The sequence below is a fragment of the Diabrotica virgifera genome, chromosome 9 (genome assembly GCF_917563875.1).
Source record: "Diabrotica virgifera virgifera chromosome 9, PGI_DIABVI_V3a".
NCBI classification, from domain to species: Eukaryota; Metazoa; Arthropoda; class Insecta; order Coleoptera; family Chrysomelidae; genus Diabrotica; species Diabrotica virgifera.
The window spans coordinates 84,716,841-84,742,221 of record NC_065451.1 but is presented as its reverse complement, the minus strand read 5'-3'; the positions used below and the strand labels follow the sequence as shown (position 1 = coordinate 84,742,221).

Genomic DNA, 25,381 nt, shown 5'->3' with positions numbered 1-25,381 from the left:
TGTCTTCTCGTTGACCTTTCTATAATCTACCACTATCCTCCACTTTATTTTACCGGATGAATCTGGTTTCTTTGCCACGACCCAGATGGGCGAGGACCATGGCGATTGGCTTGGTCGAATGATCCCTTGCTCTAACATTGAAGAGATTTGTTTCTTTACTTCTTCTTTGTGCACATACGGATACCGGTATGATTTCGTATATACAGGCTCTTCATCCTTGGTTTTGATGTGGTGTTTAACTTCGTTAATAAAGCTGAGAGGAGTGTCTGGTTGATGAAATATATCGGAGAATTTTCGGCATAGTTGACGAACTTGATCCTCTTCTTCTTCGTTAAGATGTTCAGTTTTAATTAAGTCGTCGATATCTTGTCTGTAGTCTGGTCCGGAGGTTGTTTCCATGGAATATATATGGAAATCTTGAATGTCTATTTCCTGGCTTTCGAGTGGTTCCATAAGAGAAAGGTGAATGGGTTCTGACGTGAAGTTGGCAATTTCGGTCCAGGCGAGGTGGTTCTCGGCGTTAGTAAGGGCTTCTCGTACTACGATGCCTTGTACTTTTTGAGTTGGAATAATGATGGTTCCTTTTTCTTCTTTGACTGGAATTTTGACTTGGCTAATTGAATTTGGTTCCAAATGGATGGAATAAAATTGTGTTTTGTTTGTTTCATAATATTTGATAGGGATTGTAGAATCTTTTGTAACTAGAAGTGATTTAGGAAAGTTTAATTGGGCTTCGAAAAGTTTTAGATTATCGAGGCCAATAAGACCATCGAAAGTTTTGTGAAACTTGAAGAGATAAAATTTCATTTTGCTGTCAGAATTAAATTCTGAAAATGAAGGAATTTCAGCACAATATTTTTGGGAATAATTTTGAAAAATTGATGTGACGATGAAGGGTTCGTGTTTTATATAATTTGGAAAATATGAAGAAGCTATTTCTGGATTAAGAAATGACTTTGTGGATCCTGTATCGATTAAAAGTCGTAAAGAAGGCTCAGAAATTTCGATGTAAGGTAGCTCCTTCTTGTCGGGAAATGAATGAAGTTCAATTACGTTTCGGCTGCTTCTGGTGGGTCCTCTCGAAAATTTACGTTTTCTTCGTATTCGGTTGGTTGATTTTCGTATGTATCTTGTAGAAAATTGTCGTATTCGGGTTCATAGTAATCATTGTAGTCGGCATTCTCTTCTTGCTCATCTCCGTGGCATTGTATATTGTAAAGTTCTTCTACGGTGAATTTTGGTTGTGCTCGGTAATTTGGTGTAAATTTTTGACGGCCTCCGGTTGTGGTTTCTGATATTCCACTCATAGGTGTTGGTCTAGGCTGCTTTGGCTGTCCGGGTTTGGGTGCCCATACATTTGACTGGTTCTGGGTCCTGAATGCTGGAGGGTTTGAATTTTGTCTAAATTGGTTGAAGTTTTGTTGTCGATGGGGTTGTTGAAACTGATTCTGTGGGTAGAATTGTCTGATTGGTTGCTGCCATTGCGGAGGTGCAAAATTTTGCTGTTGATAAAATGGTTTTTGGACAGGTAAAGGCATTTGCTGTCTCTGAGGTCGGCGTTCTTGATAATTTTCGCTTCTTCCTGATGTTGAAGGTTGACTTATTTGATTTTTTTGAAGATATCTAACATTATTTTCTTCCTGTACATATTGTATCGCCGTAGCTAAACTTCCTGGTCTCATTGCTCTGATAACAGAGCCCATTGGTTCTCGTAGGCCTGCTAAAAATGTTGTAAGAGCTTGTTGACGGAAAAATTCCTGTTTGCTTCTTTTAATGTCGGCATTTACAGTATGTAATTCTAAGTAATTGTTGATACAGCTTAAAAGTCCCATTATTTTTTCGTAAAAATGCATGATAGATTCTGTTGCTCCTTGTCTTAAATTTACTAAGTCTCTTGTAAGCGAATTTTCGTCTCTTTGGTCTCCAAAATTTTGAATTAATGCATTTTTTATTTCGTCAAAAGTTTCGCATCCATATACAGATATAACTTCTTTGGCTCTACCTGTTAATTTACTTATAATACCATGAAGCAAAAATTTATTTTGGATATTAGCTGCATTTAGTCTATCATAATAATGGTTTAGAAGTATTGTAGAAACTTTAATAAATTCATGTAATTCATTTGGGTTTCCGTCGAAATTTGGAAGAATGCATAAATTTTTCACGTCAAATTGTGGAACTGCCATATTTAAAAAAAAATTTCAATATATATAGTCAATAGTCAAATACGTATAGTAATTTCAAATATATCAATCTTAAACTGCTTATTATTTATCTATTAATCTCTAGTGTTTATTAATATATAGTATTTATTAAGCTATTCAAATTTTTCTTTAAATAAATTTCTAAATCTGGCTCTAAAGTCAATCTAAGGACTTAGAGGAGATATTTCTAAATTATTTTAATTTTTCTATTAATTTATTCAAATCTTTGTTTTTATCTTCTTAATCTAGCTCTGATTCAATCTAAGGACTCAGAGGAGTCTGATTTAATAATATCTCTTTCAAAAATTAATCTTCTTAATTCTAAGTAATAATAAAAATCGCTTACAGGATAAAGACGATGCCGATGTGCATTCCTTTGCTCCTGAAGGCTCCTAACTTCTATTTCTAACTGCTAATTCCCTCGGGTGAACTCTGCAACGGTTTCCCTGGGGCTGGTTCTTGGAACAGTGGACAAACACTTAAAAGTGACGAGGATCTGTAAAGACTCTTCCACTTCCGTACTGACTGCGCCAATTATGAATGTTCTTTAAAAAAACACTTTTTTAAAAAACTAAACTTCACAATTAAAACTTTTATTTCGACAAACAAAGATTTTAGATACAACTCAATAATTTAAAATCAGACTTTACTTTAACATTTAAATTAGACTTTTATTTAGAGATTTTAATCAGACTGAAAAATATTGATTTTTACATGGTGTTTTATAATTTTATAATTGCTGATCTTGCTGTCCAATACGTCGCAATTAGGTCCAGAATGTTCAACGCTGCGACGCGGCGTAGCCTCGTGTTGATTCCACGTGGTAGAATATACTGGATGGTAGCGGTCGTTGTACTATAACTCGCTTCACGCTATAACGCTATAAGTCACCCTTCTCACAAACATTGGCGCACTGTAAACTAGCGAAGTGCACGGCTTAGTTATTTCAGTGTATTTCTCTAATTAATGGATCAAATAAAATTTTACAAATTGGACAAGAAAGAAGGAAATTAAGAGAAGGAACAAGAAAGGATAGCTTAATTGGAAAGAAGAACAATTAAGCTATCTTATGGTTATAATAAAAAGAAATAAAATGTATGGGCATAAGTACGGTGTGGGCTGAATTTTGTTTAAACATTATTTAAAAATGTGTAACTAATAAAAATTTTTTTATAAAGCTCTCAAATTTGCACAACTTACCTTTCAAACATCTTACTAAACAATGTTTCATTCAAAAAAATGCCAAAAATTTAATTCAAATGATATGACGCAAAAATGCAATTTTTGAAAACTTTTACGTAAGTTTTAAGTAAAAACGTAGTTTACAGAATTACCAGCACTTTAAAACGGTATTACTCAAGTTTGAAAAGATTTATTACAATTTTATAGGTGTTTTTTAAAGCATTTGATGTATTTTTTTAAATTTACCCAATAATTTTATTTTAGAAATGAAACTATGAAACTATGAATGAAACTATTCCTTTTTGACAAAAATTAAGAAAGATAACAAAAATGTACCTAATACAAAAACCGAAAATTACCAACTAAAAAATTGTTTATAAAAAGTGATCAAAAATGTTTTCTCTAAAACTTACCTAAAATAAATTTAATAATAAGCTTGAACAATAATACATTTTCAACAAAAAAATATTTTTAGCTCTTAAACATTATGTCTGCGTAACTTCGAACCTATTAATAACTTTTTTATTACCAGTTTTACGAAAAAAGTTATTCTTTATAAAATACTCTGCATCGTATATGATCTCAGATGCAACCATCCAATATCAAATTTTATTAATTTTACATACGAGGTTTTACATACGATTTTACATTTTGACATACGAGGTATGTAAAAAAATATGAATTTCACTCAAGGGTAAAGTACCTTTAGATTTCACAATATCGAAAATTGTTATTAAAAAAAGTTGTTTGGAATTACAAAATATGTTTCACTGTTCAATTACATTCTTCTAAATGAGATATTGTGAACTATAAAAGTACGGTATGTTTAACAGTAAATGGTCGAGTTCAATTAGTTACCACTATAAACATCCTGGAATAACCGATAATAGTATAAAAGGTCCGGTTTCAGGTAAAATTTAAATATGTTTTCTGGTACAATTTCTTTGCTTTATTATGGGATTACCGTCTAGTCAGTGTTAATTGTCAAAAGACCAACTCTGTCTACCTCGGTTGCTTATCGCTCCGGGTGGGTCTTAACAATGGGCCAGGTCAGATAAATTTAATAATATTTACGACCGCACTAATTGAACTCAACCATTTACTGTTGAACAAACCATACTAAACTGTTAAGCAAAAGTCATATTTTTACATACCTCGTATAAAATTGAAAAAGTTTGATATTTGATGGTTGTTTTTTGGACTTTAGACCAGAATAGAGTATTTTATGAAGAATAACTTTTTTTCGTAAAATTAATAATAAAATAGTTGAAATAATTGAAATAAAATAATTATGATGGGTATCCGTAATTTGAGAAAACATTGAATTTTTTTTTCAATTATAATGATGTAATTATAATAAAACATAGTTTTTAATTCCCAACAACTTTTTATAATACCCATATTTTGATATTCTGGAATATAAAGGTACTTTACTCTTTAACAAAATTCGTATTTTTGACATACCTCGTATAAATTTGATAAAACTTGCTATCTGATGATTGGGTTTTAGATTTTAGACTATGCAGAGCAATTTATGAAGAATAAACTTTTTTTCGTAAAATTTGTAATAAAAATGTTTCAAATATGGTTCCTTGCTACGCAGACATAGTGTAGAAGAGCTTCTTTATAAGCATTTTCAAATTGTAATGCCATATTCGGATTCAGCATAATCAAAAACAAAATAGAAACAAAATTCAACGATATTTTTAAAATTATTTTAAATTATATAATTTAACATGATTGTTTGGAATTAAGAACTATATTCTGATATGCAATTTCATCCTTCTAATGGAAACAAAATTGAAAATTTTTCTAATCAACATTATTTTTAGTTGTTTATTTCAATTATGATACATATAGCTATTTGTATAACAAGGGAGGAAAGTGCTACTTTTCCTCCCGAGAATGAAGTTTCGTAGCGGAGGGCAGTAATCATTCAAGGGAGGAAAAGGCACTTTACTCCCATGTTATACATATGGTTTTTCCACCTTCCTCAAATAACAAGTCATTTTTTCATTTTTACTTAATTGATTTATGTAACTAACCAACAAAATTTATTAGAACTAAAACTAATAAGTACGTACAATATAACTGTCAACTGTCAAATATAAGTCAAAATAAAAATGTAAACATTGTTAAATCAAAATAACAATTTACAGTTTTTTACCATTCTGTGAAATACAGAGTGTTTTATAAATAAACGTTAAAATGTATACAAACTTACGTAATAGAAAATAGATATTGTACAGGGCGTCAATAAGTTATATTTTTATGAATGAAGTACCATGATGTCACTTTTACTTTTCCTCCCTAGGGAGGAAAAGTACAACTTTGCTCCCTACAATCAGGTCCGGAAAAGTATACTTTCGGTAGAAGTAGGTGGAAAACTCTGTTATTATTCATTTTACGAAAAACAGTTATTCTTTATAAAATGTTCTACAGGGTCTAAAACCTAAAATACAACCGTCTAATATCAAATTTTGTCACATTTATACGAGTTATATAAAAAATATATGAATTTGCTCAAGAGTACTTAAATAATATACCCTTATTTTTCACAATATTGAAAATTGTGCTTATGTAAAGTTGTTTAGAACTAAAAACCATAATTAACCCGCCAGTGGTCGCTATATGAGATTTTCTCTCACGGTTTCAGAAAATTGCACAGAATTTTTTTTCTGGGAAATTATAAGATCTGTAGTTCCTTCTAGTCTCCTAACTATCCTCCCTCGACAATCTAATAGAATCGTCCGCTTAGATAGTGACTCAGTTGACCCAATATCACCCAATTGTTGAGTCAGCGCGCTTCAAGTGAGACATTCTCTCATCAAGCGACCACCCGCGTTACGAACTGTACATAAAAATTAATTTTATTTTGGCACTTAAAACCTGAAATAATGTAAAAAAAATTGTAATTGTCATCAATCAATTTTTCCAGAGCATTCTTGTTATATTTGTGTGCTGTGCCCTAAATTATCAAGATACGGAGATTGATTAATATTGGTTTAATTCCGATTATTTCTTTTTATTTTATTATATTATTATCTATATTATGTTACATTCGTTTTTTCTTATTATTAGTCAATAAAAAAAGTTTAAAAACTGTTTTAAAAACTTTATTTTGTAAAAAAAGGTAAAATTTATATATGTGAGAGAAAATCTCACGCGCGACCACTCGCGTAACAATCTACCTAGCGACCAATGCCGGGTCGCTAGGTTGGGAATCTATCTTTGGTTGGGAAATAAGCCACAATTAAATTGAAAAAATAATTTTATTCGCGTTTCGACGCCCAAATCGGATGTCGTTGTCAAAATATAAAATATTACTAATATTTACTCGGTAATATTTTGTATTTTGACAAGGACATCCGATTTGGGCGTCGAAACGCGAATAAAATTATTTTTTCAATTTAATTGTGGCTTATTTCCCAATCAAAATTTTTATAAAAATGTCACAAGAAAATAGCTTCAGAACAACACTAAAAACCATCTTCCAATATTCCATCCTTCTCATTGAAATATTCTGAACTAATGCTCCGTCTCAAATATGCCCGGAACATTAATAAAAAAAATAAAATATTTAAAAATTTCAAAAAATTTCGTTTTTTTTTTACTTTTTTTGCTTATAACTTTAAAACGATTCATTTTGGAACAAAGTCGTATAGGAATAAAACAAAGGTAATTAAATTTTCTATTAGATGCGATTGGTTAAAAATCTCTTAATTAATCACCCTTGCTGCAAAATAGCAATAAATATAAAATAAGGGGGCAAAACAAGCCTGTTTTTATTCAATGATTTTCCATCACTTAGGTTACACTTGGAACCTTCCTAATTCGCATAGAAAATTTTTGTAATGTGCTAAAACCGTACACCAAATTTCATTAAAATTGACTTACTAGATTTTGAATAATAATTTTGCAATCTAAACTTTTTTTAAAAAATTAAAATTTTTTAAAATGTTGCACAACAAAAACTAGTAAATACAAAGATTTGTCAATTTTTTTAAATATAAAGAAGCACTCCACCTATCTAATGCACTTTACAGAATTAAAATCGGATTATTTAAGCAGCCTCAGCAATGTTTTAAAGTTATAAACAATTTTTTGGCTTATAAACAAATTAGTCCTGTGGCCAGGAGGGGGTGCTGCGGGCTCCTTTATTTAGATGGACTTACCCAAGATTTTTATGTATTTTTTGACCCGTGGAACACGATTTTTTTGGGTAACAGTTGATCCGGATGTCAATAAAATTGTTATAAACAAAGAACTTGAGGAATTACATAACATCGATTTTTCGCAAAATAAAACATTTTTTTATATTTCTTGGGTAAATCTAAGCAAAAATGTTCTTACAAGTTTTTTCGTAGGATGCATAGTTTTCGAGATAAACGCAGTGGAACTTTCAAAAAATCGAAAAAGTGAAATTTTTGAACGCGAATAACGTTTGATTAAAAAATAAAGTAGCAATTCTGCTGACAGCATTTGAAAGTTTAAATCAAATTATACCGGTTTTAATTATTTGCATTGCTAAAAATTAATTTTTTATTATTAAACAAAGCTATTTGTTTATAAGCCAAAAAATTGTTTATAAGTTTAAAACATTGCTGAGGCCCCTTAAATAATCCGATTTTAATTCTGTAAAGTGTATTAGATAGGCAAAGCACCTCTTTATATGTAAAAAAATTAGACAACTTCTAAATGGTCTACTTTTTGTTCAGAAAGATTTTAAAAAATTTGAACTTTTTTAAAAACATTTAAATTGCAAATTTATTATGCAAAATCTATTAGGTCGATTTTAATGAAAATTAGTACACGGTTTAAGTATGTTACAAGGAATTTCCTAAGCGAATTACTAAGGTTCTATATACCACCGAAGTGGTTAAAAATATTGAATAACAACAGGCATATTTTGCCCCCTTATATTGTATTTATTGCTATATTGCAGAAAAGGTAATAAGTTAAGACATTTTTGACCAGTCGGATATCATACAAAATTCAATTATCTTTATTTTATTTCACTACGACTTTGTTCCAAAACGAATCGTTTTAAAGTTATAAGCAAAGAAAGCAGAAAAAAATCGACGTTTTTCGAAATTTTTAAATATTTTATTTTTTTTATTAATGTTCCGGGCATATTTGAGAAGGAGCATAAGTAAATTATTATTAACGAAGCATCTTACTTTATCTGCAAAAATTCGAATGCCACCTTTCACATACAAAAATAGACGTTTTTTCACAGATCCTTACTGGTCTATAATAAAAGAGTTATCATAATTGAAATAACTGAAAATAATGTTGTATATCCATAATTTAAAAAAATTCAACTTTTTTTTAATTAGAAAGATGAAATGGCATATTAGAATATAGTTCTTAATTCCAAACAACTTTTCATTATAACAATTTTCAATATTTTGAATAATAAAGCTACTTTACTCTTGAGTAAAATTTATATTTTTTGCCATAATATCTCGTATACGGCATAAAAAAAAATGAACTGATGGTTCTATTTTTAATTTAGACCATGCACAACTTTTCACGTTGACGAACAGAACGTCTATAGTCGTCTAATTTCCATTGATGTAATGTGACACAACGTCTATATACGTTGAATTTTTCCCTATTCTACTTTGCAAAATACATATAGTGTCACAACACTTGCTTTGCACGCAGTGTCCGTCAACGTGTTAATTGGACACACTGTACAAAACAATTATTGTTATTGTTTAAACAAATAATAAACAATTAGCGGCAAAATCTGTTAGTAGAACTTTTTACTTTAACATGTATATAAACTAACAAAAAAAGTTTTAGAAAAAGATAATCTTGTTTGAATTGCTCCGAAACAATGCATCTTTTCGTTCTATCTTGACTCTTCTAAAATGCTTCGTATAGATTGCTGAATAGAATTGGGCTTCTTATAACAGGCAATATGACGACTTATATACACATATAAGGATCTCGTAGAACAGTCGTATTATTTAAACGTAAATTAAAACATGGCAACATCGTCGGGCTTCGTATAATGCGTAATCCATATACACTGTGAACGCGTTTATACGAGTGGGCTTCGTAAGACTGTAGGAATAAGACAGTGCTACAATGCCCTTACCCCGTAAACCGCGGGCTTCCATTCATCTGCAGGTTGTAGCGGGCTTCCTATCATTTGTGAGCCATATATATATATATATATATATATATATATATATATATATATATATATATATATATATATATATATATATATATATATATATATATATATATATATATATATATATATAAACAAAAGATGTAGATCTTTGAAACACACTCAGTGATCAAAAGATCCACAGGTACTGGTTTAACGACCACTCGTACGAAATCTATAAAAATAACAAAATATTCGAAAAATTTTTCCCAGCCAGAAATAGTGGATGTGTGAGTTATTCGTAAGGGGATTTTTCCACATTCTCTATTTCATTTGTTTGATATATATATATATATATATATATATATATATATATATATATATATATATATATATAATGAAGTATATAATCAAATAAATATATAAGATCAAATAAATGGATAAATAATCCAATAAATAATGTATACTCAAGTAAACCTACTACCTAAATACTGGAAGTAAATTTTTATTTATATGTAACTTACCACCACTTTGGAAAAAATATATATAATAATAATCAATGCTTAGGTGTACCTCCAACTATACCACTATTGGCTGAAGGAATAAAAATTACCTTATATGAATTATATTATTAATAGCAATATTAAATATAAGTTCCCAATAAAAAATTCAAATTTAACCCAGAATGTAAGTTGCACAAACCTATACTATAACGAGGTCCCAAAATATAAACAAAAATCAAAACAGCGTATAAGAATACCTGATATGTATCAGAAATTAAAAATAAAATAAATAAGTAACAAGATGTGTATAGAGATACCAAACGGAAATAACAAAGAAACTTGAGATAAAAAGAGAAGAATTGACCTAAATAAATACTGTCTCAGACCAAAAATAAGGCCACCACGTTGGGAAGCCGATGTAACCAGATAGAAGGAGATTTTCTGTTGGAGTGAATGCACAGAGAGTGATAAACTCCAACAGAAGTAGGAATAAGAAGATCTACTTAATGTAGCCAAAGGAACAACAATGTGGCTTCTGTGTTGAAGAAGCTGAAGTCTAAAATACTACTTTGCAGTAGTACTTGTATGGAAAGATGCCAAGACGAAGAGTATAGAATTGATATAGGACTGAAGATGAAAATTATGAATAGATAGATGTAACTTGAATAGCTAGCTCAATATGCAAGAGAATGGCCACTTTACACTCAAGGAAGGATTGGGCCAATTTGCACGGCTATTTCTGGCTGGACAATAAATTAAAGGAAATGACAATGATGGCTAGAAAAGAAGATATTAAGACAATGTTCACAAAATAGATAGAGTAAATATAATAATATAATGAAAATAGAATAAATTTTTGGGCGCCAGAAGAAGGATAACTGGGTTAACCCTCTTCCAGGTATTCTACGCTGCTATAGAGTATATTAAATTTGTAATAAAAGTATATTAAATGTACAAATATAGAGGAGTAATATGAGAAAAAAAATATGCACAATAAATATGTATTTATTAAATTTAACTACTAGATGTTCACAATCTCCGAGTTAAGACAAGTAACTAGTCTGTGACTCTAACATGACAAAAAAAATGATACTAGTGAAAGTCAATTAAAAAATTATCACACAAATGTGATCTAAGAATAATCTTAATAAGGTTAGAAAATCTGAATAAGGGTACCTCTAATACAGAAAGTACAACTTACACCTAGATTAGTATGAACCCTTCACCAAATAACACTTGTACGATTTTAATACATACACCCTAATTGAATACTACCTGATAATAGAATAAGGAAAATACCTAATGTAAATAATATATATTTTACAACTCTCAATGTGTTGACGGGTAACAAGTCCCTAAATGAACCAACTTAGTACTGGATACAAAAGATCCTTTTCTGACTAGTGGTTCTAAATAATAATCGCAAGTAAAACTAGTACCTTCCTGAGGGGATGGGTACTAGGGATTTATTCAAATATAATATAAAAAAATTAATAGTTAACGTTAAATAATATTTACAAAAATCTAATACAAATTGAAAAATTATGAAATAAGTTGAATGATTTTAAATTAACTGAGAAAACAAGTCTAAAATTAATACGAACCAAGGGGAAAGAACATGTATGGGGAGAATCTTCGAGCTCGAAACTTCTACCAAGAATTATATAAATTTGGGGGAACAGTACTAACTGTTAGGCATGGTTATTATAACTAAAATGTACTTAAATTTGTAGAGAAAGAAAAAAATATTTATGTGTAATTAAATTATGAACTTATGTGTATCTAACTTAAATGTCCTGAATATTACAAAAAAAACAGTATAAGTCTTTAACTAGTATGAATAATTGTCCCCCAAAACAAACCCCTTTTCACGCGTTCCAACACTGATCCTTGGTGTGTGGTACCAAATCCGTGGTACGAAGTTAACACCGAAGTGGTGCAACTGCCCAATAGCTAATGAACCTGTCCCTCGGAGGGTGCAGGATGATGAACCAAAACAAAACAAATGGGACTGTATCCTTAGACTTGTTCCCTGGTTGACTGAATCTTGGAAGTGTCTGCTCTCGGTGTTAGAGAGGGTTTACCAGCGGTAATAATAGATTTCTCCCGAATGGCGGTGTGAGATCCTTTTTCTTACAGTTTCATTATTCCGTCACTTTAATTCACTCAACTTTCTATAACTTGCAACAACAATAATGGAACTATGCAACTGGAAATAACTTATTTTAATTATATAATTAGAAAACTCACGCCGCCATTCTTATTGACACTCCCAAGACCAATCCTTCCCTCTTCACCGTTCCGGCTTCGTGACAGCTAGCGGCCGGTGTTCAGTACCAACCTCAAGAAATATCAATGTGACCACCATACACCCAGTATGACGTCACCAAGGGAATTTTGTACGAACTGGTTTTTAATATTCTAAGAAAATACTTTTGACAATAATTAAATAAGGTGTTCCCATTAATAATTAATTAAATAAGTGATGGAATGTCTCAGTCGATACTATTTCATGTATTTGTTTTGTAGTTAGTAAGTAAAAGTGCTTTATTATAACTGCAAATAGTGTAGACGTCATCATTAAACGTGAATGTTTAGAAGTAATAGAAGCCGAACAACAGTGCAGTACATAATAAAAAAATAGAAACACGAAACCAGCGTGGCAAATAAATTTTAAGCTAGAAATACGAAAAAGTTAACTATAAGCAAGGAACGATGGATTTCTATAAAAAATAAAAAATGATACAAGAATTAATGCACTAAAGCGTACTATTGAAGTACAAACGTGCTGAAACAAGATTGTTCATCCTGAAAACATCCGACGGATATTACGAAAGAATACTTTCATGGTAGGTATAATAAGCTCGGAAGTAACCTTACATTAGTCAAAATAACGGAAAAATTAAAATGCAAAAATTGAAACATGTGCTTTTTCTTGACGAGAGCAAATTTTACCATAATATTATATTGAAAACAAATTTAAATAAAAGCGTCTAGAAGTTAGGTATTATAGATAGTTTTGTCTTCTACATTGATAACAATTCAAAGCATTCCGCACAAATTGTTAAACAATGGCTATTATATAATTTAGCGTAGGTAATTCAAACACCGACAAAATCATCTGACTTAAATGCAATTAATAATTTATTTCCTAATTTAGTTTTCCTTATTGAGTTCAGATCCGTTAACATGATATACACAATAATAATAATAAAAGAAGATATTAATATAAAAGATAGAAAATACATATATTAATATAAAAGATAAAAGATAGAAGATATATAGAAGATATTAATATAAAATATAAGACATTAATATAAAAATGCTCTTCTAGAAGAATGAAGTAAAATTAATCCTAAATATTGAAACAAATTAGTGAAATCAATAATTGATCCAAACAGGCTTAAAACTGTCGTAGCTCAAAGGAACTACTGTTATATTGTGGTAATATAATATTATTATATTATATTATGTGTTAATATTATAATAAAGTGGAGATTGACCATTTTTATTGAGAGCATTAGTATTAACAAATACACAATTTTTTAAAAATTGCTGTGGTTGGAAGACTATTGTTTAATTTATTTAATATTATTTACATATGTTAAAAGTTGTATTACCACATTGAGTTTATTAATTTAAATTTTAATTTTTTATATACAGTGCGCTGGAATAAGTGTTACACCCTTATTAACTTATTTATTTTTAGCACATAAGCAAAACGCTCGAACAGGTCGATTTTTAAAGTAATCATAGTATATTATAGCATCAATGTTTCGAACTTTACGCGATCCCTCTTCAAGTGACAGGCATAACTTTGACTTTTCTAAATAGGAAAGAACATCATGTGATACATCATTTAAAAGCTTTTGAAATGCTGATTACAAAATTGTATACGTTACTCCTGTTTGAGAGCGTAGGCGCAAAATTTCGATCAAATTCTATTTCAACTCATTTATTTTTTTCGAATTCTGAGGAAACTATTAAGTATTTTTGAAAAGATCAAACGCAGAATTATTACGGAGGGCTGAAAGTCCCTTAGACTAAACAGTTTTTTGAATAATATATTTGAAATTAAAAATCAGACAAAATTTTCTCTTCTTTTCACCCCTGTGAATTATTAAAATAAACATTACAGAAGTTCTTAGGGAAACCCTCGATATTTTAAAAAAAGACTTATTAGTTTTCTCAGGATTCGAAAAAAATGAATGCAATTGAAAATAATTCGACCGAAATTTTGCGCCTACGCTCTCAAATAGGATTAAAGTATTATATATTTTTGTAATCAGTATTTCAAATGCTTTTAAATGACGTGTCACTTGATGTACTTGCCCATTTAAAAAACTCGGAGTTATGCCGATCACCTGAAGAGGAGTCGCGTAAAGTTCGAAACACTGATGCTATAGTATACTATGCTTATTTTAAAAATCGACCTGTCCGAGCGTTTTGCTTATGTGCTAAAAATAAATAAGTTAATAAGGGGGGGTAACACTTATTCCAGCGCACTGTATACAGGGTGAGTCACCACTAACGGGACGGAAGATTACAGCGAAATGGTAAAAGATATGAAAAATTTTTTAAATTAATAGTTTGTAAGTTGATAAAAGCTACATTTTAAAATTATTTTGGAATATACAGGGTGCGCCAATAAATGGCGGCGTATCAAAGTTATATTTTTTCTTATGAAACACCCTGTATTTTATTGCATTTTTTAATTGTCCGCAAAAAATAAGGTATAGTTCCATAAGGCTTCCCTATACCTATGTACAGAGTGTTCTGAGTTATGCTGACTTTTCTTAAAATGTAAAGTTTTAAAAGAAGGCTTATTCTCAAGTTATTTAAGAAATTATAAAAATACTACTTTTACATCTAAATAGTTTGATATTGGTTAAATGTATTCCATGATTAATTATTACACATTTGTCTACAGGGTGTTCAAAATTTACAGTTCCATTATTGGACTATTCAATGTGTCATATGATGCTTATTTTAAATGGAACACCATGTATATTAATAAACAATTATACTAAACAAATTTACCTCTTTCGAATGGTATATGGATGTCCTATACCTAAGTGTCATAGTTTTTGCGTAATTTACAAATATTTAAATTCTTTATCTGTAAATCGATTTTAAAACAAAAGATGAAGTTAATTAATGCCATTGTATGACATTGTCATTTTATGACAATACGGTCTGGTAATAATCTTATAATTAATGCATCTCATGATTGATTCAGTGTTCAAAATTTACAGTTACAGAACACCATGGATATTAATCGCTTATGTAATAGGTACACATTCAAAATGTTTATACAACAAGCGATTTTAAATGATTTGTTTACCTTATTTACATAGCTGGTGCTATAGAAGCAAAAACGTTCGAAATTCTTAATTTCATAAAAATATCCTCTGAGGTAGTAGGGTAGGAAGTGTAGCATTTACAATATTTTTAATACAACCCCATTTAAAAAAATTCATCTTGGTCAATCCTGGTGACCTAGGTGGACAAATATATGGACCGAATCTATCTATCCATTTATTTCTAAATTTCATGTTAAGGTTGTTCTTAACATAACGTCAGAAATAAGCAGCAGCTCCGTCCAATTGGAGCCACATGTTTGTTCGCACGCTAAGTGGAAGGTTTTAAGAAGGATCCAAAAAACTTATTTTAAGAAATTTAAAAAAGTTGCTCCATTCAGATTTTCGTCAAAAAAATATGGGTCGATAACGTACTCGCTCAGAATACTGCCCCAAACATTAACACTTCATCGGTGTTGGCGATCAACAGTAAAATGTTTGTTTCCTGTATCATAATAAAGTGTATGTCTATTAACTAGACGATTATTATGAAAAGTAGGTAGATTCGTCTGTACACAATAAATTCTTAAAAAAATCAGGATCTTCTCCAAATTCTAAAGTCTATAAACGAAAAGTTAAACGTTCCTGTTTTGTCTAATGCTGTTGTAGTTGAGTTTTATACGGATGATAGTGGTTTTTCTTATATATTGTAGATACACTCGTTTGACTGATTTCCAATCGACCCGAAATTTTTCTCGTACTAGTATTTGGGTTTTCCGTAACAGAAAGCAGTACATCAAGTTCGTTAACGTCATCAAAAATAAACGGTTTATTTTTATTTAACTTTTCGTATCTATGCAACATTACCATTAGCATAGAATCTATCGAGAAATCTCTTAAAAACGTCCTTTTTGTGTGTCTTCTATCAGGATACTTTTAAGCGTAAACTTTAGAAGCTAAGAGACAATTTTAAAAATATTCCCCAATGCAAAGTAGCATGTCTACTCTTTCATAGATAGCGTGATTATTCATTTTTAGGAACAATTAAATTTGAATGTAATTGGCCCTGCCAAAGCCATTTTTAAGTAAAAAAATTGAATTTCATACACGGATGTTTATAGTTTTGATAATTACCAAACCAGACTCATAAACTGACAATGTCATACAATGACATTAATTAACTACATTTTTTGTTTTAAAATCGATTTACAGATTAAGAATTTAAATAATTGTAAATTACGCAAAAACTATGACACCTAGGTATAGGACATCCATATACCATTCGAAAGAGGTAAATTTGTTTAGTATATTTATTTATTAATATACATGGTGTTCCATTTAAAATAAGAATCATATGACACATTGAATACTCCAATAATGAAACTGTAAATTTTGAACACCCTGTAGACAAATGTATAATAATTAATCATGGAATACATTCAACCATTATCCAACTATTTAGATGTAAAAGTAATCTTTTGATAATTTCTTAAATAATTTGAGAATAAGCCTTTTTTTAAACTTCACATTTTAAGAAAAGTCAACATAACTCAGAACACTCTGAACATAGGTATAGGGAAACCTTATGAAACTATACCTTATTTTTTGCGGATAATTAAAAAATGCAATAAAATACAGGGTGTTCCATAAGAAAAAATATAACTTTGATACGCCGCCATTTATTGGCGCACCCTGCATATTCCAAAATAATTTTAAAATGTAGATTTTATCAACTTACAAACTATTCGATTTAAATTTTTCTCAAATCTTTTACCATTTCGCTGTAATCTTCCGTCCCGTTAGTGGTGACTCACCCTGTATAATAATGTAATATTTTTTGCAATAAACATATTTCAAACGAATGACCATATTTACCGTGAGCCACTGTATAAGTTGAACAATAATATATAAGTTAAAAAATAAAAAAATATGAAAAGAAAATTTTTTAAGAAACGCTTTTCTTTAGTTACGAGTTACTAAAATTAAAAATCCTATAAAAAAATCAACTAAAAAGCAAAAAATAAACAAAAATTGAAAAAATCTAACACATTCGTCAAAGAAAAGCGTGGAGCGTGTTCATCGAATAAACAGTTTTCGCCCCACGCTTATCTTTAACGAATTTGTTAGATTTTTTCAATTTTTGTTAATTTTTTGCTTTTTAGTTGATTTTTTTATAACATTTTTAATTTTAGTCACTCGATTAGCTTGCTAATCACCGAAAAAAGGTCGTACAACTCGGGAAACCACCGGGCGAAAGCGATTACGCATTAATAATTTTTATCAATACCAATACCATTAAAAAATAACAGAGAAGGTAAAATACTACAAAAAGTTGCGAAGATTATAAAGAGAAACCGAAGAACTGTACAGTACCTAATAAAAAGGCAGAAAGACTAAAAGAGGGGGTGCAAATAAATTCCAAACTAGAAATACGAAAAAGTTAAGTATAAGTATGAATCATATGTCGCAATCGCGATAATTAAACGATAAATTTGGCAACATCTACAGAGTTGGGCCTGCACTTGCAACATCATATAAAATATGCAAATGAGGCCATAGAGTACGTTCAGTGTATGGAGGCAAACACGAACTACACAAATAAAATAACTGTGTAAAATTAGGTTAATAAATGTTTACCCCTCTTTCTTTGCCTTTATATTATACATCAAAATAAGGTTATTGATGCATTATATGTGCACATACTACCTTTAGTTTTGGTGGAGCGATGGACGTCTGTTGTATGTGCGGAGGCAAAAAGGATACAAATGCACATATATATATATATATATATATATATATATTTATGTAGAGGGCGAAACACATTTCTAAGAACTGGTGTTTGGATCTTTGATTCTATTCAAAAAAATTTTCCCAGCCCGAAATGGTGGATGTGTGAATTATTCGTAAGGGGATTTTTCTATTTCATTTGTTTCTCATAGATTGTCACAGGCAATCTATGAATCTAGAAATGCTTGTGCAAAATAATGAAAACAATTCTGAAAAATACCGCAAATTATTTTGAAATCAAAATTACCCAGTATGAATACAAATTAAATTATAACTAGTAAACAAAAGTCAATTTAAAAATCACGAAAAAGTTTATGTCCTATTTCACTTGAGTCTTTTCATAGAGGTCGATGCAACCAAAGAAAACCAAAAGTGTGGCAAACAGAGACTATTGACGGAGAGAATAATGTATTTTGGATACCTTAGTACAGCTGTTTTCACTTGACATTGAATTTTCTTTTGACTTTTAAAAATAACATTTTTACTTTGTACTTGTTATATACGGGTGCCTATAAGGATTTTTAATTTACGAAGACCGACACTTGTTACTTATTCTTTAACAGTACCTTCTATTTCAGCTCTCTAAAACACACTGCCTCTCGTTCTTTTCTTGTCAAAAAGAAAAAACCTTTTTTGACATCCTTCAATCTATCTCGTCCCTTCAGTTCCATTGGTCCCAACAAATATCCTTACTACGTCATATCAACGCCTCCAAACGCTTTTGCCGCTAATTGTTCTTAGAAACACTGTCTATTGAATGTAACCGCACTGTTAACATGATAAACGCATTTGTCCAAAATTCATAGAATTATTTTAACATTATGAATAAGAAGAACTTATATCTTACAATACAATACTGGGTAATTGAAATCGGTATCTATTTTACAGGGTGAATGAAAAAATTAAATATTAGAAAATAACTATTTTAACATAACAAAAATTAGCATAAAATTAGATAATTAGATTTTCTTCTTTTTCCTCTCTGCTTTTCTTTATCTATGACAATATATATAAATTGTACAGAAGTATTTAAATGTAAAACCTATTTTAGGATGAGGTAAAAGGATTTATTTCGTGACCGTCATCTCTTCGTCGAAATAAATTTTGTGCGTATCTATATTATGTGTATGTATCCATAAATTGTATAGAAGTATTTAAATTTAAAATAAATGTAAAACCTATTTTTTGGTGGGGAAAAGGATTTATTTCGCGACCGTCATCTCTTCAACTAAATAAATTTTAAAAAAAAAAAGACTAAGTTTTCACTCTAATGGCATATAACATATCCCACCAGAATGAAAACAATGGGAACCTTCTCTGGTTACACCTCCGAGGCTTCTACAATTTGCAAGCCATACGGATGCTGAGACTAAGGAAGATGAGGGAATTCTACAATTTACAATTCACGTCACATCTGTTCAGCGCGGTAAAGTTCCAACGAGACTGGTTCCCTTCATACTCCACACAGAGTAAATGTAAATCAAAAATGAATAACCATTTTCAATTTCGTTGCAAAACGAAAATACAGCCGAACCATATTCCAGTCCAATCAGAGAGTGCTGCAAGCACCTCTACCGGTTTCGAAACTTATTAGTCTCTCATCAGGAGGCACATATGCTGCTCTCCCCGATCCAACCAAAACAAACCCCAGCGTGCAGTCCCGAATTGCAACGAACGAAATGGCATAGATGCCCTAGCGGCAACTGCTAGCAAAAGACTAAGTTTTCACTCTAATGGCATATAACATATCCCACCAGAATGAAAACAATGGGAACCTTCTCTGGTTACACCTCCGAGGCTTCTACAATTTGCAAGCCATACGGATGCTGAGACTAAGGAAGATGAGGGAATTCTACAATTTACAATTCACGTCACATCTGCTCAGCGCGGTAAAGTTCCAACGAGACTGGTTCCCTTCATACTCCACACAGAGTAAATGTAAATCAAAAATGAATAACCATTTTCAATTTCGTTGCAAAACGAAAATACAGCCGAACCATATTCCAGTCCAATCAGAGAGTGCTGCAAGCACCTCTACCGGTTTCGAAACTTATTAGTCTCTCATCAGGAGGCACATATGCTGCTCTCCCCGATCCAACCAAAACAAACCCCAGCGTGCAGTCCCGAATTGCAACGAACGAAATGGCATAGATGCCCTAGCGGCAACTGCTAGCAAAAGACTAAGTTTTCACTCTAATGGCATATAACATATCCCACCAGAATGAAAACAATGGGAACCTTCTCTGGTTACACCTCCGAGGCTTCTACAATTTGCAAGCCATACGGATGCTGAGACTAAGGAAGATGAGGGAATTCTACAATTTACAATTCACGTCACATCTGCTCAGCGCGGTAAAGTTCCAACGAGACTGGTTCCCTTCATACTCCACACAGAGTAAATGTAAATCAAAAATGAATAACCATTTTCAATTTCGTTGCAAAACGAAAATACAGCCGAACCATATTCCAGTCCAATCAGAGAGTGCTGCAAGCACCTCTACCGGTTTCGAAACTTATTAGTCTCTCATCAGGAGGCACATATGCTGCTCTCCCCGATCCAACCAAAACAAACCCCAGCGTGCAGTCCCGAATTGCAACGAACGAAATGGCATAGATGCCCTAGCGGCAACTGCTAGCAAAAGACTAAGTTTTCACTCTAATGGCATATAACATATCCCACCAGAATGAAAACAATGGGAACCTTCTCTGGTTACACCTCCGAGGCTTCTACAATTTGCAAGCCATACGGATGCTGAGACTAAGGAAGATGAGGGAATTCTACAATTTACAATTCACGTCACATCTGCTCAGCGCGGTAAAGTTCCAACGAGACTGGTTCCCTTCATACTCCACACAGAGTAAATGTAAATCAAAAATGAATAACCATTTTCAATTTCGTTGCAAAACGAAAATACAGCCGAACCATATTCCAGTCCAATCAGAGAGTGCTGCAAGCACCTCTACCGGTTTCGAAACTTATTAGTCTCTCATCAGGAGGCACATATGCTGCTCTCCCCGATCCAACCAAAACAAACCCCAGCGTGCAGTCCCGAATTGCAACGAACGAAATGGCATAGATGCCCTAGCGGCAACTGCTAGCAAAAGACTAAGTTTTCACTCTAATGGCATATAACATATCCCACCAGAATGAAAACAATGGGAACCTTCTCTGGTTACACCTCCGAGGCTTCTACAATTTGCAAGCCATACGGATGCTGAGACTAAGGAAGATGAGGGAATTCTACAATTTACAATTCACGTCACATCTGCTCAGCGCGGTAAAGTTCCAACGAGACTGGTTCCCTTCATACTCCACACAGAGTAAATGTAAATCAAAAATGAATAACCATTTTCAATTTCGTTGCAAAACGAAAATACAGCCGAACCATATTCCAGTCCAATCAGAGAGTGCTGCAAGCACCTCTACCGGTTTCGAAACTTATTAGTCTCTCATCAGGAGGCACATATGCTGCTCTCCCCGATCCAACCAAAACAAACCCCAGCGTGCAGTCCCGAATTGCAACGAACGAAATGGCATAGATGCCCTAGCGGCAACTGCTAGCAAAAGACTAAGTTTTCACTCTAATGGCATATAACATATCCCACCAGAATGAAAACAATGGGAACCTTCTCTGGTTACACCTCCGAGGCTTCTACAATTTGCAAGCCATACGGATGCTGAGACTAAGGAAGATGAGGGAATTCTACAATTTACAATTCACGTCACATCTGCTCAGCGCGGTAAAGTTCCAACGAGACTGGTTCCCTTCATACTCCACACAGAGTAAATGTAAATCAAAAATGAATAACCATTTTCAATTTCGTTGCAAAACGAAAATACAGCCGAACCATATTCCAGTCCAATCAGAGAGTGCTGCAAGCACCTCTACCGGTTTCGAAACTTATTAGTCTCTCATCAGGAGGCACATATGCTGCTCTCCCCGATCCAACCAAAACAAACCCCAGCGTGCAGTCCCGAATTGCAACGAACGAAATGGCATAGATGCCCTAGCGGCAACTGCTAGCAAAAGACTAAGTTTTCACTCTAATGGCATATAACATATCCCACCAGAATGAAAACAATGGGAACCTTCTCTGGTTACACCTCCGAGGCTTCTACAATTTGCAAGCCATACGGATGCTGAGACTAAGGAAGATGAGGGAATTCTACAATTTACAATTCACGTCACATCTGCTCAGCGCGGTAAAGTTCCAACGAGACTGGTTCCCTTCATACTCCACACAGAGTAAATGTAAATCAAAAATGAATAACCATTTTCAATTTCGTTGCAAAACGAAAATACAGCCGAACCATATTCCAGTCCAATCAGAGAGTGCTGCAAGCACCTCTACCGGTTTCGAAACTTATTAGTCTCTCATCAGGAGGCACATATGCTGCTCTCCCCGATCCAACCAAAACAAACCCCAGCGTGCAGTCCCGAATTGCAACGAACGAAATGGCATAGATGCCCTAGCGGCAACTGCTAGCAAAAGACTAAGTTTTCACTCTAATGGCATATAACATATCCCACCAGAATGAAAACAATGGGAACCTTCTCTGGTTACACCTCCGAGGCTTCTACAATTTGCAAGCCATACGGATGCTGAGACTAAGGAAGATGAGGGAATTCTACAATTTACAATTCACGTCACATCTGCTCAGCGCGGTAAAGTTCCAACGAGACTGGTTCCCTTCATACTCCACACAGAGTAAATGTAAATCAAAAATGAATAACCATTTTCAATTTCGTTGCAAAACGAAAATACAGCCGAACCATATTCCAGTCCAATCAGAGAGTGCTGCAAGCACCTCTACCGGTTTCGAAACTTATTAGTCTCTCATCAGGAGGCACATATGCTGCTCTCCCCGATCCAACCAAAACAAACCCCAGCGTGCAGTCCCGAATTGCAACGAACGAAATGGCATAGATGCCCTAGCGGCAACTGCTAGCAAAAGACTAAGTTTTCACTCTAATGGCATATAACATATCCCACCAGAATGAAAACAATGGGAACCTTCTCTGGTTACACCTCCGAGGCTTCTACAATTTGCAAGCCATACGGATGCTGAGACTAAGGAAGATGAGGGAATTCTACAATTTACAATTCACGTCACATCTGCTCAGCGCGGTAAAGTTCCAACGAGACTGGTTCCCTTCATACTCCACACAGAGTAAATGTAAATCAAAAATGAATAACCATTTTCAATTTCGTTGCAAAACGAAAATACAGCCGAACCATATTCCAGTCCAATCAGAGAGTGCTGCAAGCACCTCTACCGGTTTCGAAACTTATTAGTCTCTCATCAGGAGGCACATATGCTGCTCTCCCCGATCCAACCAAAACAAACCCCAGCGTGCAGTCCCGAATTGCAACGAACGAAATGGCATAGATGCCCTAGCGGCAACTGCTAGCAAAAGACTAAGTTTTCACTCTAATGGCATATAACATATCCCACCAGAATGAAAACAATGGGAACCTTCTCTGGTTACACCTCCGAGGCTTCTACAATTTGCAAGCCATACGGATGCTGAGACTAAGGAAGATGAGGGAATTCTACAATTTACAATTCACGTCACATCTGCTCAGCGCGGTAAAGTTCCAACGAGACTGGTTCCCTTCATACTCCACACAGAGTAAATGTAAATCAAAAATGAATAACCATTTTCAATTTCGTTGCAAAACGAAAATACAGCCGAACCATATTCCAGTCCAATCAGAGAGTGCTGCAAGCACCTCTACCGGTTTCGAAACTTATTAGTCTCTCATCAGGAGGCACATATGCTGCTCTCCCCGATCCAACCAAAACAAACCCCAGCGTGCAGTCCCGAATTGCAACGAACGAAATGGCATAGATGCCCTAGCGGCAACTGCTAGCAAAAGACTAAGTTTTCACTCTAATGGCATATAACATATCCCACCAGAATGAAAACAATGGGAACCTTCTCTGGTTACACCTCCGAGGCTTCTACAATTTGCAAGCCATACGGATGCTGAGACTAAGGAAGATGAGGGAATTCTACAATTTACAATTCACGTCACATCTGCTCAGCGCGGTAAAGTTCCAACGAGACTGGTTCCCTTCATACTCCACACAGAGTAAATGTAAATCAAAAATGAATAACCATTTTCAATTTCGTTGCAAAACGAAAATACAGCCGAACCATATTCCAGTCCAATCAGAGAGTGCTGCAAGCACCTCTACCGGTTTCGAAACTTATTAGTCTCTCATCAGGAGGCACATATGCTGCTCTCCCCGATCCAACCAAAACAAACCCCAGCGTGCAGTCCCGAATTGCAACGAACGAAATGGCATAGATGCCCTAGCGGCAACTGCTAGCAAAAGACTAAGTTTTCACTCTAATGGCATATAACATATCCCACCAGAATGAAAACAATGGGAACCTTCTCTGGTTACACCTCCGAGGCTTCTACAATTTGCAAGCCATACGGATGCTGAGACTAAGGAAGATGAGGGAATTCTACAATTTACAATTCACGTCACATCTGCTCAGCGCGGTAAAGTTCCAACGAGACTGGTTCCCTTCATACTCCACACAGAGTAAATGTAAATCAAAAATGAATAACCATTTTCAATTTCGTTGCAAAACGAAAATACAGCCGAACCATATTGTTCTCATTCTGGTGGGATATGTTATATGCCATTAGAGTGAAAACTTAGTCTTTTGCTAGCAGTTGCCGCTAGGGCATCTATGCCATTTCGTTCGTTGCAATTCGGGACTGCACGCTGGGGTTTGTTTTGGTTGGATCGGGGAGAGCAGCATATGTGCCTCCTGATGAGAGACTAATAAGTTTCGAAACCGGTAGAGGTGCTTGCAGCACTCTCTGATTGGACTGGAATATGGTTCGGCTGTATTTTCGTTTTGCAACGAAATTGAAAATGGTTATTCATTTTTGATTTACATTTACTCTGTGTGGAGTATGAAGGGAACCAGTCTCGTTGGAACTTTACCGCGCTGAGCAGATGTGACGTGAATTGTAAATTGTAGAATTCCCTCATCTTCCTTAGTCTCAGCATCCGTATGGCTTGCAAATTGTAGAAGCCTCGGAGGTGTAACCAGAGAAGGTTCCCATTGTTTTCATTCTGGTGGGATATGTTATATGCCATTAGAGTGAAAACTTAGTCTTTTGCTAGCAGTTGCCGCTAGGGCATCTATGCCATTTCGTTCGTTGCAATTCGGGACTGCACGCTGGGGTTTGTTTTGGTTGGATCGGGGAGAGCAGCATATGTGCCTCCTGATGAGAGACTAATAAGTT

General features: G+C 33.3%; 1 protein-coding gene across 1 annotated transcript in view; it reads right to left on the bottom strand.

The window, feature by feature from the left end:
* Positions 1 to 1,049: 1,049 nt before the first annotated feature.
* Positions 1,050 to 25,381, bottom strand: part of LOC126891065 (drebrin-like protein) — a 39,073-nt gene continuing 14,741 nt past the window's right edge. Inside the window, exon 2 of the mRNA XM_050660244.1 lies at positions 1,050 to 1,502. Coding sequence (XP_050516201.1) covers positions 1,050 to 1,502 — 453 coding nt within the window. The remainder of the gene's footprint in view (positions 1,503 to 25,381) is intronic.